The sequence below is a fragment of the Emydura macquarii genome, unplaced genomic scaffold, assembly GCF_026122565.2.
Source record: "Emydura macquarii macquarii isolate MOO-44397 ecotype Brisbane River unplaced genomic scaffold, CSIRO-AGI_Emac_v2 contig_2205, whole genome shotgun sequence".
In the NCBI taxonomy this organism is placed as follows: domain Eukaryota; kingdom Metazoa; phylum Chordata; order Testudines; family Chelidae; genus Emydura; species Emydura macquarii.
Window position 1 is genome coordinate 12,161,433 of NW_027132342.1, and position 16,648 is coordinate 12,178,080.

At 40.4% G+C, this 16,648-nt stretch overlaps 1 protein-coding gene across 1 annotated transcript in view; it reads left to right on the top strand.

Moving 5' to 3' along the window:
* Nucleotides 1-16,648, top strand: part of RFX4 (regulatory factor X4) — a 104,259-nt gene that overhangs the window by 82,761 nt on the left and 4,850 nt on the right. The window contains exon 17 of the mRNA XM_067558991.1: nt 9,656-9,794. Coding sequence (XP_067415092.1) covers nt 9,656-9,794 — 139 coding nt within the window. The remainder of the gene's footprint in view (nt 1-9,655; nt 9,795-16,648) is intronic.

Here is a 16,648-nt window from a genome sequence, read left to right on the forward strand (position 1 = left end):
AATGGCCTAGATATGTCAAGAAAAGTTAACCCTCCTTCACCAAGCTAATTGCTAGTCTCACAGAGCAACCATTTCCAGGATTTGGAAAGACAGGCAATTTTTGAACTAGTCCAATCCCCAAAATAAAAAACGTGGCAAAGCCTCTGAGTAATGCTGAGAAATGAAAATAATAAACATTGACATAGCACAATTTATTAAAGATCTTGGAGCAGTTTACAAACCTTGACTAATCCTCCCAACAATCCGATTCCAAAGCAATAGTCATTCTGTATATTCCCAGTTTATGAGGCTCTGCATCAAGCTCAGAGAACTCCTCTGTCTCTTCCACAACTAGCTAAACACCATCACAAAATCATCCATTGGGCAGGCCAGTGCATGTACCAGGATTAGGAGTTGTTGACAACCTGCATGTAATAAAAAGTGAAGATTTCTTACTGAATTCCTCAAGCTCTGTCCACAGTTTCCATCTGTGTGGAAATGCTTACCCCAGGGTGGATGATTAGAGATTTTCCCCTGTGTGGAGAGCCAGCACAATGCACCATTGAGAGCTTAAGTGATGCATAGGCCTTCCTTGTGCTGGTCCTCTCCCTAGGCTGAATTTCACACAAAATGCAGATCCTCAGCCTATCAAGATATCTGAATGGAGAGAACATCTTCTGGCTTTTCTAGAACAATTTCTGCTGGAGCTACTACCAGACATTTCACACCCCTGACCGACATAGTTAAGCCAACCTAACTTTCTAGAGTAGACCAGGCCTAGAACTTGCTGGGCAAGAAGACTGGCACTAAGATGAGACCCCTTTAGAAATGGAGACTGGGACTAGATTGGTGATAAAATGGAACTGGAATGAGGCGCTAGGGTGGGGAAGACATAGGACTAGGACAGGGTTGGGTTGGAAGGGATGGGACAAAAGAGGTCAAGTTTGTGGGGAATAGGCAGAAGATTTGTGTCCGTTAGTGAACACTCCACTCCAGAACCTGGAACAGAGTCCAAGATTCATGAGGGCTTGTCTACATAGCACGACAGAGTGCTCCAGAGGGGTGTGATTTGTGAAGTGCTCTAACTGCACTGTGGGCACATTCCAAAAAGTAGCTTGTTTGCATTAACATGACGTAGGTCTTTTTTAGACGTCACCAATAGGGTCTACATGGGGCAGTTAGAGTGCAACATGTTAAAACTACACCCCTGTATGTACGAGCAGCAGTCACCACGGATTTGATCGACTTAATATACCCTTTCTACACATAAGCACATCATACATAATTTGAAAGCTTATTATGTTTACTTTAAGATGAGGTGAGATGTGGAGCTGTCAAGTGGTGCCATTACCATAGAAATGGGTAAATAATAATACGATCAATACTTTAAAATGGCCGCTTTGAAATATTTGCATTTGTTTCTGTTAGTTTAATGACTCTGTGTATTATTTCAAGACATAAAATTGGATTTCTTTGTGACATCAAACCATCACAACAACAATCTAAAGGGTAAAGCAAACTCTAATAATAAATCTATACAGGTATCATTGAACTGTAATAGCACTGGTGACATTTCTGGTCAACATTATTATCATCTTGCTCATTATGATCTCTGTCAAGAGTGTATGGGTTACCCAGTTTTTCATTGCCTTTGCATATACACAGTTTGTGCAGGGAAGATCGTTCTGACTACAGACAATTGATGGTTCAGCGACCCCCACTGTTATAGGCACAGATAAGGTCTTGTAGAAGCTCAGATGTCATTGGGCCCTTGAAGAATACAAGAAGTTCATCATCCACATTTGTCCGTCCATGTTGCAGTGATAACTGATTTACCTGTGTCCAAAGACACCCAAGTCTTTGTCTGTCAAGATGCTCTTTTGACATGCTCTTCAGAACTGCCCTCATGTGATGGGAGTTTGGCTGATGACTTGTCCTTTTTGATGGCTAGATTGAGGCACAAACAATTTGGGTCTCCTTTGTCACTCTGGTCATATAGCACTGCTAACAACTTCCTAGCTGCAGAAATTGTGGCTTGTCCATCACGCTCTCCCAATTTGTCAAGATCTCTGATGAGGTAAGCTCCCTTTGTTCTGACAACATTGAACACAGATTTCCCCCCTCTCAATTCCAAATAGGGATGACCCAGTCACATCCTATCAATGCATGTACAGCAAGAAGTAGGTTGCAGAATTCAGGCGTGAATGCATCATAAATTGCCTGCACAGATATGAAACAACACTAGTCAGTTGTGCTGGTGTCTGTTTCAATCCACATGCTATCTGTGTGTTCCATTTCTGGAAGGTAGTGAACAGGCAGGACTAAAACCTCGGTACCAGGTGACCTAATCATTCCTTTGACACAAAAAGACTTGAAATCCATATTGGCACATATAGCATGCAGAAGTATCCTTGTATCCACTTCTTCTTGAGTACTGTACAAGGCTTGGGCTTCTTCAGCATTTCTACTGGTGATGGACTTTGCTACCTCACCATTGGAAAAGCCTCCAGCAAGGAGGAGTGTTTGGTGATGGACGAGTTCCTACACTCAGGTGCATTTTTGAACCCTGTATTTACAGAGGAATTTTACAAGTGACTGCTTATTGGAGGCCACATTGAAAAACCTTTTCCATGGAGGCACAGGCACCAATCACCAATTTCTTGCATCCAACCTTTGATCTTGTCCTTTGCTGTCTTTCTACAGTTTTCCCAGTTACTGTTGTCATATCTGTCAAAGACTTTGATTACAGAATTAGCTTTGTGAAATCTTAAGACGTGCCTCAAGAACTCAGCAGCTAGTTCACTGAATATGTGGAATTTGTCTCCAGCCATCATTGTATGACAGCCATGGCATCTCTGATGTATTGATTAACTAAAGCTCCAGACACTCTGGAGAAACTGTGGTTTCTTTGTTGCATGCTCTTTGCTTATGGATTCTTTCAGCTTGAGCTTCCAGCTGATGCTTTAATTCAGCTTTGTCTGTTCTTGTTTTGTCAGCATGAAAGAGGGACAAAGGCAGAGGTTCTATTGGGTTACTAAGAACAGCTGCCATTGAAACATCATCTCTGCATCTTGCAATGGACAGGACTCTGTGAAAACATTTTCTGGACTGATTGCTGCTCTGATTGTCCTTCCTTTGCCAGACTTAAATTTGATTTTTTTGGCCATGTCAGCAAATGTTTTGATGCCAGTTTTCCTGCCCATCAGAATCAAGTGCACCTCTCACAAATCTCTCCATTGGTTCTTCACCAACATCTGCTATTTTCAGTAGAGACTCTTGTACATATAATGTTACATGCAGTCTAGTAGATATGTTGATAAGCACTTTTGGATGTGATTTGGGGTCAAATGGGTTTGTCATATTGTTGATGACATAGTTGGTAAGAGCTGTAACATGCTCTTCATCCCTCTTCAGTGCAGAGGCAAGGACTTGTTTGTGGACTTTGTCTTCACTTCTTTCTCTCATAGCTTTTGTTTATTCACTCAGACATGTCTTGTGACGGTCCATCTGACAAGGGCTGGCTTCTTTCTTGTCAGTCCTACATTCCCATTGCTGCCCTTTGAGTCTTTGATGCCAGTTTTCTCTGTTCCCATGTCACTCCAAATGCCACTGAAAGAACCAGGCTTCTGACACACAGCAAGTTCTCCAGATTCAGAGGCACTGTGTACTTCTTCAGGGAGAATTACCATAACAAGAATGTAGATTGATATCTAACTGGCATAGTTGGGCCTGTTTGCTGCAAAGAACTATGGAAGCATGGCACGTTGTGTAGGTGAAACTTCCAATCATGCCATCACTCTGCATGGATGTTTAGGAGTAGTATCTGCGTAACCTGGAAACAATGATCTCAGAACTTGAATGTAGGAGACTGGGCACATCCCCAGGTCTGAAATTCCTCCAGTAGTTATAGCATATGCTGAGTTTCAGCATCATCAAGCTCTTTAATGACATATTGTAAGGATTCAGTGTCTTCAGACTCAAATACCTTTTTTGTGAGTGTCTACCAACATCTGCCAGTCAGATGCTGGAACTACTTGAGTATCTTCTCCTAGTTCACACCATTTAACAAATGAATAAAGTTTCAGAGCACACAGGGCCTCAAATACTAGAGTTAAGCCACATACAGCAAGGTTGAATTGTTTACCGGTAAGCATTTGTTCTGCAGTACAAGCTGCATACACATCGGAATCAACGAAAAGGTCTAGTAATCCTGTGTCTTCCCAAAATTTCTAAGTACATGCAGTAAAACAGCACAGGGTGTGACAACCATCCAAGTGAATCACATTGGTACCAAGTTCATTTGAGAGAGTCCATTTCACTTGCTGAGAAACAGCATACAGTTACTGATCTTTGGTCTGATTGGCATGCTACTGCCCTAGAGCGTCTGACATTACCTTACATTTCAGCATTGTAGTATAGACTGTGGCCATATCTGTTGGTCTGGCATCGACAATAGATGCATAAGCAACTGCCATGTAGATGCACTTCTTTGTTTTGTGGTTGAAACCAGTCCAAAATGGAATCACCTGAGTGTGAAGAACATCAACATAATTTTGATATTGGTAGGACATCATGAGGTACTAGTCTTAAAAGGAGAGATCTTGGACAGAGTTCATCTGTAGGTGACAAGAGTCTATTTTCTCAAGTACTTTTTCCACAGTGAGTCGGTTCTGGATGTGTTCTAGGTTTTTTCAAATGCTGCATGCTGCATAAGAGACTTTGATTGCTTAGGGAGAGTAAGTGACTTTTCTTCCCAGGCTTTAGTGATATTTCTTGTGATGCTGGACGAGCTGCAGACTGTCCTTTAAATGCCACTTTAGTCATTCAATGGAAGGTATTCTTTCCATCAGTGGTCTCTGCATTGATGTCTATATTGTCAGCTCCTTCATGGATGAGAATTCCACCAGCATGAAGAGGTATAATTCCTTTCGGAATGAACACACTTCCCTGGAGTCTTTCTACTTCCATTTTTGCAGCACTAGTGCTGGACTGCCTCAGCTCCTCATAACTGATGGAGAATCCAGGAACATGTAGTATGTCAATTAAATTGGGAGCCCCAAACACATGATGTAGCCATGCAGCAAGGCAAAACCAATAAAAATCTTTTTATACATTTTCATTTGGTGGTGTTGGCCAATAAACACCGTATTAAGATATTGAAATTAACTTAAACAGTAAAAACTGTAATCATAGTCATGTTTCAGTGTTTCTGGAACTGTGCAAAAATGACACTTTCTCATTTTGGGCACCATTGTTTCATCCCATCTACAGCCTTAGAGCACCACTTGACAGCTCCACATCATGCCTCATCCAAACATGCATAAAATAGCTTTCAAATGTTATATGAGGTGGGTGTGTGTAGGGTGGTACATTAAACTCCAAACATATGGGCCTTTTTGGAGAATTGCCACACACTTATGAGTGCGTTTCGCTGGTCCCATGTAGACAAGCCCTGAGTCCCACCATTCATCTGCTGGCAGCAAATAATTGTGAAACTGAATGGGAAAGTGTCCCATCTTGTCTTGTAGTGTTCCACATAGTAGAGGATGACAGCCTACTACTGTTGATATCAGTTACTGATACTTTGTTAGCTCTGCTGATATCAGTTACTCAGTTATTCTGTTAGCTCAAGTGGCAGAGGTCCAACCCTGCTGAAGACCCAGATGGGTGTCAGTAGGATGCACCATGATGGAATTTTTGTGTGTTCAGTTTGTTCTTTAAAAACCTGGAAAGAATAGTGTGTGATGATCATGTAATTAAAGACTGTATCATAATTCACATGCACAAGACATCTGAATTAAGATTGCATAGGCAACTTTAATTCTGGCATTTCCTAACTTTCAAGTGCTTGACTTTGCAACTGCGTGTATATGTGTGTGAGAGAGAAAGAGAGAGAGAGGAGCATATAGCATTGTGTAAATCTGTACCCTGTATGGAGTTTTATTTGGTTCCCTATCTGTGAACAGTTCTCAAATGTAAGACTGCTTTTTATGCTGTATCCCTGAAGCTATAATAAAAATTGGGGGGAAAGATATTCTATTCTATACAGGTTCTTACACTGCCTTTATCTCTGAAATATCTGGATACCTTCCAGAAGTACATTAAATGTCTTGACTTATGTCAGTCACGTGCTTTTCACTCATCCTCTCCTCAGGGGATGTTTGGTTATTTGGGGTGGGGGTGGGGGTGTTTACTATACACATTGCCATGTATTCGTGTGAAAAAAGGTCAACAAAAGGCAGCATGGAGCAGAAAGTGGTGGGGTTTGTGATCGTCCTTAGTTCTTGTGGAAAATCATCCCATGGTCTTGGCCCCAAGATCTTTCTCCTGTACAGACAAGTTTAACCTTATTGTAAAGAGCTCCATTCTGCTAGAGATGTGGAATAATCTTCATACAGGAGCTTTAGTTAATCTTTTAGATGCCTTGCACCCAGGCCATTGTATGTCTGGAAGACAAGGACAGAGACTTTGAATTTGGTTTGAAATTCTATGGGAAGCCCAGTATGAAGAGTGGAGGGACAGGTGTGATGTGCTTCCAGTAGCCTGTGTTGCTGAGATGTACTGCTGCATTCTGTAGCAGTGGGAGTTTCCTGAGTGCTGAAGGCTTCATGCCTGGGTACATCACAGTGCCGCAGTCCAGCCAAGAGACGATGAAGGCAGAAATAACTGAGTCCAGGTTGTCGTCCGCTAGCATGAGATAATCTCCTAGCCAACCGGAGATGGTAGAAAGCGTTACTCATGGATGCTGATCTATGACATCTTAGCTTCCTCTGCAGGGAATCCAAGAGCACTCCTAAACTACAGACTGGCTTGACCAATTGTGCGTGTAAACCTTCCACAAAAGGAGGCTGCACCATAGAATAATGTAAGAAAGCCTTGGTTTTCTTACAAGTGACTACCAGAATATCTGTTGTTGGCTTTGAGCCTCATGCTGCCCTGCAGAGGGGAGCAAAGAGCAAAAAGGCCCCCAGAAGTGGGCTGCAGTAAAATAAATATGAGTGGCCCCTCCATGGCATGCCCCGCCTCTCCTTACAAGGAGCCTGAAGAAGTCCAGTAATGTGGACACCACATGGTTGAAAATATGTGAGTTTGGAGGTGTGAGAGCAGGGACCCAGAGTTGCTACCTGCTATTAACTACCTGCTACCTGCTACTAACATTAACTCCCCTAGAGGTAGAGCACAGGCATAGGAGTCATGCTGCCGTCTGGAGTTGTTGTTGTGTAGAGGCTTATTCTCTAAGTTGTCCAGAGTAACAAAAGTCCAATTCAGACTATTATATATAAAACTGTTTGGAAAAAGGTAGAAAAAGGAGACAGAATAAATTAGTCCAAATCAAAAAAGTCTACTGAAACCACCCAAGAACTGTGTTGAAATCATGACCGCTAAACAAGAGGAGAATGGAATCGGAAATTAATGGACCAAAATTGGTGTGTCAGCAATCAGGTCTAAATAGTGGATAAAATAATGAGGGGATGAGCTATTCTTCCCATGACCCCTTTTGAGGTCATTAACAAATGGCTTTTGTGTATGTGGAGGAGAGGAAGGGTATCAAACCACAGGGTTGGAGACAGGTGGACTGAAAGGAGGGAGCTCTACCATCATGGCTGCCACCACAACCATATCCTAGAACCCACCCTGACACCACTGGGCCTTCATTGACCTGATCCTCAGAGATGTCCTGATCACACTGAGCCAGAGAGAGGAACCCAACTGACATCACCACCTCCACCAGGTTAAATCCCAAACAACTGCTGGGATGTGAGATGTGGTTTGTAGCTGTCATTCCCTCCCTTGTGTGTCGTTTCCCTTTTCCCATCTTGTTTCTTTTCTTTCTTCTCCTTTTGTCTTTTAAAATGAGTCTGGTTTAGCTGGCCAAGATTGTATCTTTCACAACACTGCTGTGAGCACATGACCAGAGAGACAGATCAAAGCAATGCCTTAAACAGCCATATACTAGGACAGTTTGGAGCGGTAGACAGGACTGTGTGCTCTATGTTTCTTCAGGAGTGAGATTGAAAGCACCAAGTTAGCACCAGAGACAGAAGCTGCATTTTCTGTCTTCGCTGTTCTTTTCTCTCCTCTCTTGCATGTTTTTCTTGTATTGAAGGAATCAGGATTGGACTTTAACAAGAACAGCAACTTCTGCCCATCTCAATTATTGTTTTCTCCCCCACCTCCCCAAAAGGACAGTTATTACATCTTTAATACCATCTAAAAGATTGTCAGGCAGGGGATTGCTAAAAACTCTACAGCCAAAAGGAATGAAGAAAAGCCTCCTTTTATACATTATATTTCAAATGCTTTAACTGTTTTTCCTTTTTTTTTTTCTGTATCTTTAATGCAAGTTTGAAAAGCTTTTTAATGGTGATTGATTCCATGGGGCTATGCAGGGCGAGATCTCTGTACTCAGAACCATGAATCATGTTTAACACTGGTTTATGCTGTACAGTGACAGGGTCATGTTAACATCTTTGATTCTTTGGATCATTTATTCCATTGAAATTAACAGAACAGAGTGTAGGACCTAGAGAGCTGCCCAGATGGACACATCTTCCTTAAGGAAAGCATCCCTATTTGTGCTTGAATACCACTGAACTTCCATCCTTTTTCCCCCTTCCTTTGCTCCACCTCAGGTTTTGAAAGCAATAGTTTTCAGAGTGGGTATCCTGCTGTCATTTATAAACATACCTGTTTGTTTGTCTGGTTTGCAATATAGTGAGGTATCTCTAGAGTGCTAAATTCAAGAATAATGGGAGATGACTAAATATACCCAGACACTAGATCTACCCTGTGTATCTTATAGTAACCAGTTTAGATGTTTAAAAGCAATAAAAATAAAAGTGTAAACAAGCCCCATTTTCTCCCCTACTTGGAACATGTCAGTTCCACTTCTATCTAGTTTATATTTTAAAAGCCTACTACTTTAGAGCTAGATTAACATCTAGCATTCACATGGCCATGCAGAGACAGGAAGACAGTGAAAGGTCTCCATCCCTTCTCCTCTTGTGTGACCTAAGTAAGGATTAACCAGAGACACTCAGAAAAGTGCAGGGGCTTCTCCCTCCTCCATTCTTCCTGAGCTGAAACAGCTGTCCCAAAAAAAGGGGTGGGGAGAGAAAGATGACTTTGCTCCTCTGCTCTCTGGTCAGCTGCACAGGAAGAGTACACTGCATCCCTTAAAGGGATTAGCAAATTACTCTACCAACCCCATCATAAGTGGGGAGCACCCTACCCCAATGCAGAGATGTGGTAAATTTCACAGTTTAGCCCTCAGGGCCCAGTTCTACCATTTTGACTCATGCTGTATAGTACTTCACTGTGTGAGTAGCCCCATCGCCTAGAATAGGGGACTATGGAACACTGGTAAAGGTGGCCAAACTGGACTGTTAGAAAGTTACACAAATGATTGTCATTTAAAATGATTACTAATCACACAGACACATGGAGTCACTCTATTTGCTCGATGCAGAGCACATAATTACATTGTGACATCTGCTTCTTCAAGCTAAGTTGGGGTAAATCTTCCTAAAGATTGTTCTTCAGAGCATGTCTCTCCTATGGAAACAAATACAAATATATCTGGCATACAGCATGAGAAAACTAAAGCAGAATTGGTAGCTGGAATGCAGTTATTATGAGTACTAAATTGTGTGTGTGGGGGTTTCATACATTTTAGGTACACAGGAAGCTACAACTATGGCAGCTATAGCAACCAGCACCCCCATCCAATGCAGAGTCAATATCCATCTCTACCACATGACACTGCTATTTCTGGACCACTTCATTACTCAGCTTATCACAGAAGCTCTTCACAGGTAAGTCTGTTGTTTTACTTGCCAATGCATGATTTAATATACTAAATATGGATTTTAAACTATCTGTAATCAGCATTCAAGCTATTTTAAATAATCTTTAATACTTGATGTTATATGATATCCCCTGATTTTTACTCTCAGCCTTTTCAGTCCATAGGGGTCTAAAATTCCTTGTAAACATTTTCATCCTGGCTTCAGACTCTTTTATCAAAAGTCATTTTAATCTGCGAAGTTGTTTTTGAATGCTATGATCTTAAATGCAACTGATCGGATTGCAAAAATTTCTTTGCCAAGCAACAGTTTAAATAACTGAACGTTTGCGTTAACTGTTCTGAAGTGGAGCAGATGTCTAATTTGAAATAAAAGTGTTTTAAAATCGCTGAAATAATTCATCTGATGCTAGGATTGTAGTCCATTCTTTTGGAACCTTTGCCTTTGAGCAAGAATATTTTATTCTTGGGGGGTGGGGGGGATGGATCATAGCCTTGAACTTGTAACAAATACTGCTCGAATTTCAACTCTTAAAACAGAGGCTCGGTATTTTACTGCAGTTCTAAAATGTATATTGGCATCTAATTAAATATGCTGGGTGAAATTCTGACCCCACTGAAGTCAATGGGAGTTTTGCCATTGACTTCATGAAGCCAGGATTTCATCTCATATTTATCATCAAGTTGCTTTAAGAACTTGGGGGTAACTTGCAGCACAATTTGGACTGCATCTAGCCATCTATCTAATTAAAGGTGTAGTATTCAAATCAGGTCCATTTATTGAAGCTATTTATCCATTTGAGTCTAGTTATGGCTTGTGATGACATAAAGCTATCGTGTTGGCTGTTCCAAAATATAGCAGTACAGCTTATGAAACATATGTATTGGGCTTTTATGTACTTCATATTTAGGACTTTTGTCTGGCTGAGTCAGTCATTTTATTCTAAATAGAAATTATGGGCCTGACTCACCACTGCATTACTCCAGTTTTAATTTAATTTAAATGGAGTTACACTGGCATGAAACTGAAGTAGTACAAGGGTGAATCAAGCCCTGTGCCTTCTGACTCAGGTTTATTCCTACTGACTGGCTACTCCTGGCACTTTGTTTCTGTGTGTATTGTGAAGCACTTTGGGATCCCATTGCATGAAAAGCACTGTCTTAGTCCACTTTCTATTTTAAGTCTCATACTGTACATGAACTACATATTTAGTTATTCTATTTCATAAAACTGTGCCTGCCAGCACCACTGTAGAATTTAAAGGTGCAGGCACAGCCGTTAGCAACAGGACTAGGATAATTCCACAGAGCAGTGAGGTTCTAGGAAATACACAATGCGGGGCGCAACTCAGTGGGAGCTCTGCATCTGGGATCATGCAGGAAGCAGGTACAGGCAGGATCCTGGGGGAGGTGAGGTTGGGGTGTCCCACCTGTATGGCTCCTCTTGTCTTTCATCTGTAGGGAATTTAGGAAGACACACAAGGGGCCACAGAGTCTATGCCAGCCATTAGGCTGGAGCAGCTTTCATGGAGGAGTCAGAATGTCCTAATGGATAAAGCATTGGCCTCGGACACAGGAAACCTGGATTCTATTCCTGGTTCTGCTACTGACCTGCTGGGTGACCATGGGCAAATCACTTCCCTCTTTGTGCCTCAGTTTCCCCTTCAGTAAAATGAGGATAATGATACTCTGTAATGCACTCTGAGATATATGGATGAAAAGTGCTGTATAAGAGCTAGGTAATACTAACAGCTTGACAGTGGCTCAATATCCTGTGTGAAGAGATTCCTCCCACGATCTCCTCTGCATCTTCCTAGGACCTGGCCCAGACAATTATGCCAGATGCTGAATGGAGATTCTAACCTTTTGTGCAAGAGTTATATCTACAGCAAAAAGAATGAGTGGATATTTACATTTAGTAGTGTAAGACAAGTTTGCATGTATAAGTTTTTCACTACACTACATATTCTTATATTCTGTAACAAATCTTTGAAATCAAAGACTTTCCATCTTTTGGAAATCAATTCACTATCACTTATTAATTGCAGAAAATATATAATAGTGCATTGCATGAAAAACCATCTAAATATGTAAACTAAGAATGCATGCAGTGGCTCAGAAATTATCTAAGCCCTTGTGTCTGTGTGTATAATGGAGTGGCTGTTGCTTTTGTTTAGAAATTTTGTCCCTTGCTCAAATTATCATCTTATACTCTTGTGACAGTCTGCAATGTCAAAAAATAGATAGCATAAGTTATACAAATAACAATAAACAGAGATAATTACATTGAGTGCACCCTGATTTCATGATTAAGGCAAATTATACAAATAATAAAATAATTAAAATCATTCAACCATTTTGAGGGAGATTTCTTTTGCAAGCATTGTTGCTGCAGTAGACTCTCTCTTCAAGTCCAGGTTTCAAATAACTTTTCTGCCTTCTTCAACTCATGAACATTCTAGAACAAAATAGAACAAGTTGATGTGTCTTAATGGATCATACCTCAGCTTGAATTTAGTATGTTCTTTTTTACCCTGCATGTGTTTGTGTTGTTCTGAACAGGGATATGTTCCAGAATTAGAGTCCACTTCTCATAGCTAGGGCCTGAAGCAAAGTCATATATGTTCTATGGATTTTTATGGATTAGGTAGAGAGGGAAAAAACACACACACTGAACAGTGGATTATACAGACATTGCCATGCCAGCACTCAGAACATGCGACAGACCATGAAAATTGTGTCCCATGAGTTTCAGGACAAGTGGTAATTCTAGACTTTGATCTCCACTTTGTGTTTATAGTAACAGCAATTTGGGGCAGCACATGTTTTCTTCAGTGCACAGTGATGACTCTGTAGCTCTACAAATGTGGTGTTTATTGATGTTATCCCTTTAAGGCCACACAATACTCTTGTAACCTTGGAACTCCAATTGGCAGGTAGTTTAGTTTATTGCATGAATGTAATGTGTGCAGCAAAGTGCCTGGAGGTCTACTAATAAAACAGGATTGTAACCCACATGTCTGTGGGTTTATGTGACTGGATTCACCTTCCATTAGCCAGCACACATGCATATTTACCTGTATACTGTCACATAAATATCCTCTTAGCTCTTGCTAATGCTCACTGTGGTGGCGGATATACTGGTAGCACTGGTAACCCTAATGCTGCCATATTCCATGGTGAAATTTGGGGTTGCACCTCTAAGAAGCACAGAACTGAACTCACACCCTGGGGATGAGGACAGAGGCTAAGTTGCTTTAAGCTACATTTGCATTCTGCTAATGCTGTGGTCTTCCAGGGACTGGAGAGGCTCTCAACATAACTTAGTCCTGTCTAAGTTACAGTAGCTTCTCAGGGCTGCCCTATGAGTTGCAGCACTGCCCCAACTCACCACAGCACTGCATGAGCAGCCCTGCTTCTGACATGCCCCTCACAACCATTGATGTGCCCCTAAACCAGGTTTTGTGGGGGATGGTCTTACAGCTGTCTACTGTGGAGCTTGCACTAGGGGAATGATCCTCCACCCAGAACTAGTGCTTTTAGGGCCCCTTTATACCACTCTGACCCTTTCTGCCTAGCTTAATAGGGTTGGAGATGGGGTGAGAACCTCACCCCATGTGTACTATATCCATACAAAAACAGTATAAATTAGAAATAGCCTTCCTTTTCCATATGTCCTTATCCCCCAGTAACTACTTTATAATCCTGAAAACTGTAATACCCATTAGAATCAGCCCGTTTCCTTATAGTTAGTAATGACATTAAGAATAAATAAGGACCAATATCTCCAAATCTGATTTAAGAAACTTGAATTATTGTTCTAGAAGATATAATTTAATAACTGGCCATCAGACTATGTCCTCAATTGAAATAATCATGTATTTCTATGGGAAAGCAAAAAATGAATTTTTTTAAAGTAATCATCAGAAAAAATTTCAAAAGCCCCTAAATTCCATTTTCAAAAGTACCTAAGTCACTTACTGTACATCTTTGATGGGCCAAGACATACCAAACCTAGCTTTGTAGAGAAAATAGTCAAATTAAAGGTTAGAAAGGAACAACCAAAACATAAATAGCTTTAATTATTAAATTCTGTGAGATTTTATGGTAAAATTTTCCACAAAGTTCATTTGTAACCAGTTCTTTAATACAGATATAACTTTTGACTAGGTACTTGTGAACCCTAAAGCTAATGTTTGATGTATATAATAATGACTTACAATGCTCTTCAAAAGTGTGAGCTAATGCAGGATAAAGTTAGAGCTGCATTCATAAGGAAAATATTTTGCTATTTGGACAGAGACACCTTTCACCTCCTTGCATAATCAGCCGGCTCGCTGAAGGGTAAGGATAAAGAGATTATTCTTCAGCCTAGCTCTGAAGGAACTCAGACTCCATTGGTGGGAGAAGACACTTAACATAGTATTTTCTAAAATAATACTAAAAGAAATTGAGTTAATTTAAAATTTTTGGGAAAGGCCTTAACAATAATCAGCTTAAAGTCACCCAAACTTAAAGGGATTAGTGTTTCTTCTCTAGTTTAAACAGCAATGGTAGCAGCAAGTGTGAGTTGACCCAGAAAATAGTAATTTCCTGTCAAGAGCCCTCCAACAAATGTCGCCTTTATATCTGGGAAAGATCACTAGGCCCCAGTGTTTTGAGTTCAGCATGCTTAAGCACTCTTCATTAAACCGGATGTAAAGTGTGAAAGGTGATTCAGGCAACATGGGCAGGCATCCGCGCAGATGGCTATGCTTTGGACACTCCAACAAGGCTGAATAGATGCTTCATTGGTTGAGTTAATAGTCAGGCAGGGGCCAATGGGTACTTTAAAAATATTGTCTTTCAATGGTCTCTTCACTGTAGGGAAAAAGAAGTCACTGACTCACTTGCAATTAGCTGACCTACCATTACAAAACTTTCCATGCTGGATTCAGTCATAACAGAATTTATTGTAAAATAGTAGATATTTGGAGTCCATATTATTTTCAGGCAATTATTCTTTTTATATTCATGACACATTCATAAACACAGCTGCATCTGGGGTATTTGACTAAACAGAAAAGCAGCACACTGTATCCTGTCCCCTTATGCTCAGTCATTAGCTCTTGCTCTTTGGTAAGCCTCACTGCGGCATATTAACTGAAAGTGGGAAGGCAGATTAGATCTCCCTTTCAATGCATTATGGAGTTTGCTCCATAGGCCAAAGCTTAAATTAAAAAATGGCATCTTTTTTATATGTTCATCTACTCTACCTGCCAAGTGAACTGCACTGTGTAACTCCCCCATATAATGACATGGCATGACCTGGAGAACCTGTGAGGGTTCCCTAGAGACTATTTTGTTTCCCTTGAATGTTGTTGGAAGTTTAGAAGCCTGCTGTGCATGGCAGACAGAGCTTCACCTGGAGTGTATAAAATCTTCATTCTCAGTTTCCGCAAGGTGGTTACTTCCTGGCTTTGAATTCCAGCCTTGGCTTCATAGCTTCCAATAGGAAATTGTGTCATGTCAGGGTGGCAGAATGTTCTAATCTGTTTAGCAAAAAGGAGAGTTGTTTAGAACGTCAGGAAGACAAGATTTTGTTACACTTGGAGCTAGTGTACAAGCTTAACTAAACTCTAAATTAACATTAAATTCTAATGTGAATTAAGAAATAAATCAATGGATAATACAAAGACAATCACAATGTTTATAAGACAAGATCTTGATTAGGCTAAGACAATATTTCCCCAGTTTAATTCCCCAGTTTAAGGCCAAGCTTCATTCAGTGTGCCCCGAGAGAGTACAAATGACAAATTAAATTGTCCCTGAGCCTTTTACCTTTTCCCAAACTGTCCATCCTGGGTCCTTGAACCTGGTGACATTGGGTAGTTTGTGTACATTGCTCCTCAGCTTTGGCCACTATGGAGTGCGACATTGCAGTTGACTTAATGACCTCCCTTGAACAGTCCTAGGCAACAGGTTATGTCGGACTTTAGGCTACAGATAAGACCCTTTGTTTTAAGTTTTTACTGATTTTTTTACTTGTTCAGTACTTTTCCAGGTTTTACAAAAACTATTATTCTGGTTTTACTAATTTTCACCCAAATTTTGGACCACACAAGTACATGAAAATACCGATAGTTACATTACATTAAGTAGATGTGTTCATGTTAATAATAAATTAATCTAGGGATGAATGTGAGGCTGTCTGTTAAAGTAACTCAATGTAGTGGAAAGTACACATACACATGTGCATATGTGTATATACTGTTACGGTACAGTTCATCAAATAAACTATAGCATTAAACTGCTTTTACTTTTAATACTCTTACTTTTCTCTATTTGTTGCTTTTTTTCTAGCCTCCACCCCCCAATATTAATCTCAATATTTACACTGAAAACTGTGAAGTTAATCTTTTGCACTGATTTTCACCCATTTTTAAATTTTTATAATAAACTGACAAATTCTTGCGAAATTTTAAACAAAATAAAACCTAAAAACAAAGGGTCTTAGTTACAGAGTATTGTTTGACTATTCTATATGCCAGCGCATTTGTACAGCTGGACATAGGCAGAGGTGGTTTACATTTCCTAGCATCCCCACATGATTGACTGAATGAATTTCAGAGGGATTTTCCCATCTCACTTCAAAGTATTGCCTATGTGGTCTGAGAAGACTTAGTTCTTGAACATATTAATGGGGGAGGGGGGACTACCACTGTGTTATTCACTTAACATTTTGAAGATATGAGAAGTTGTTAAACTTTACCTGGAACTACTTAGACTTACTTAAATATTTACAATTTCTTTGACAGCTTGTACTAAAAATCTCTAACCTTCACCAACTCGATTAACGGCCCAATTAAAGTAAAGTGCCACAGT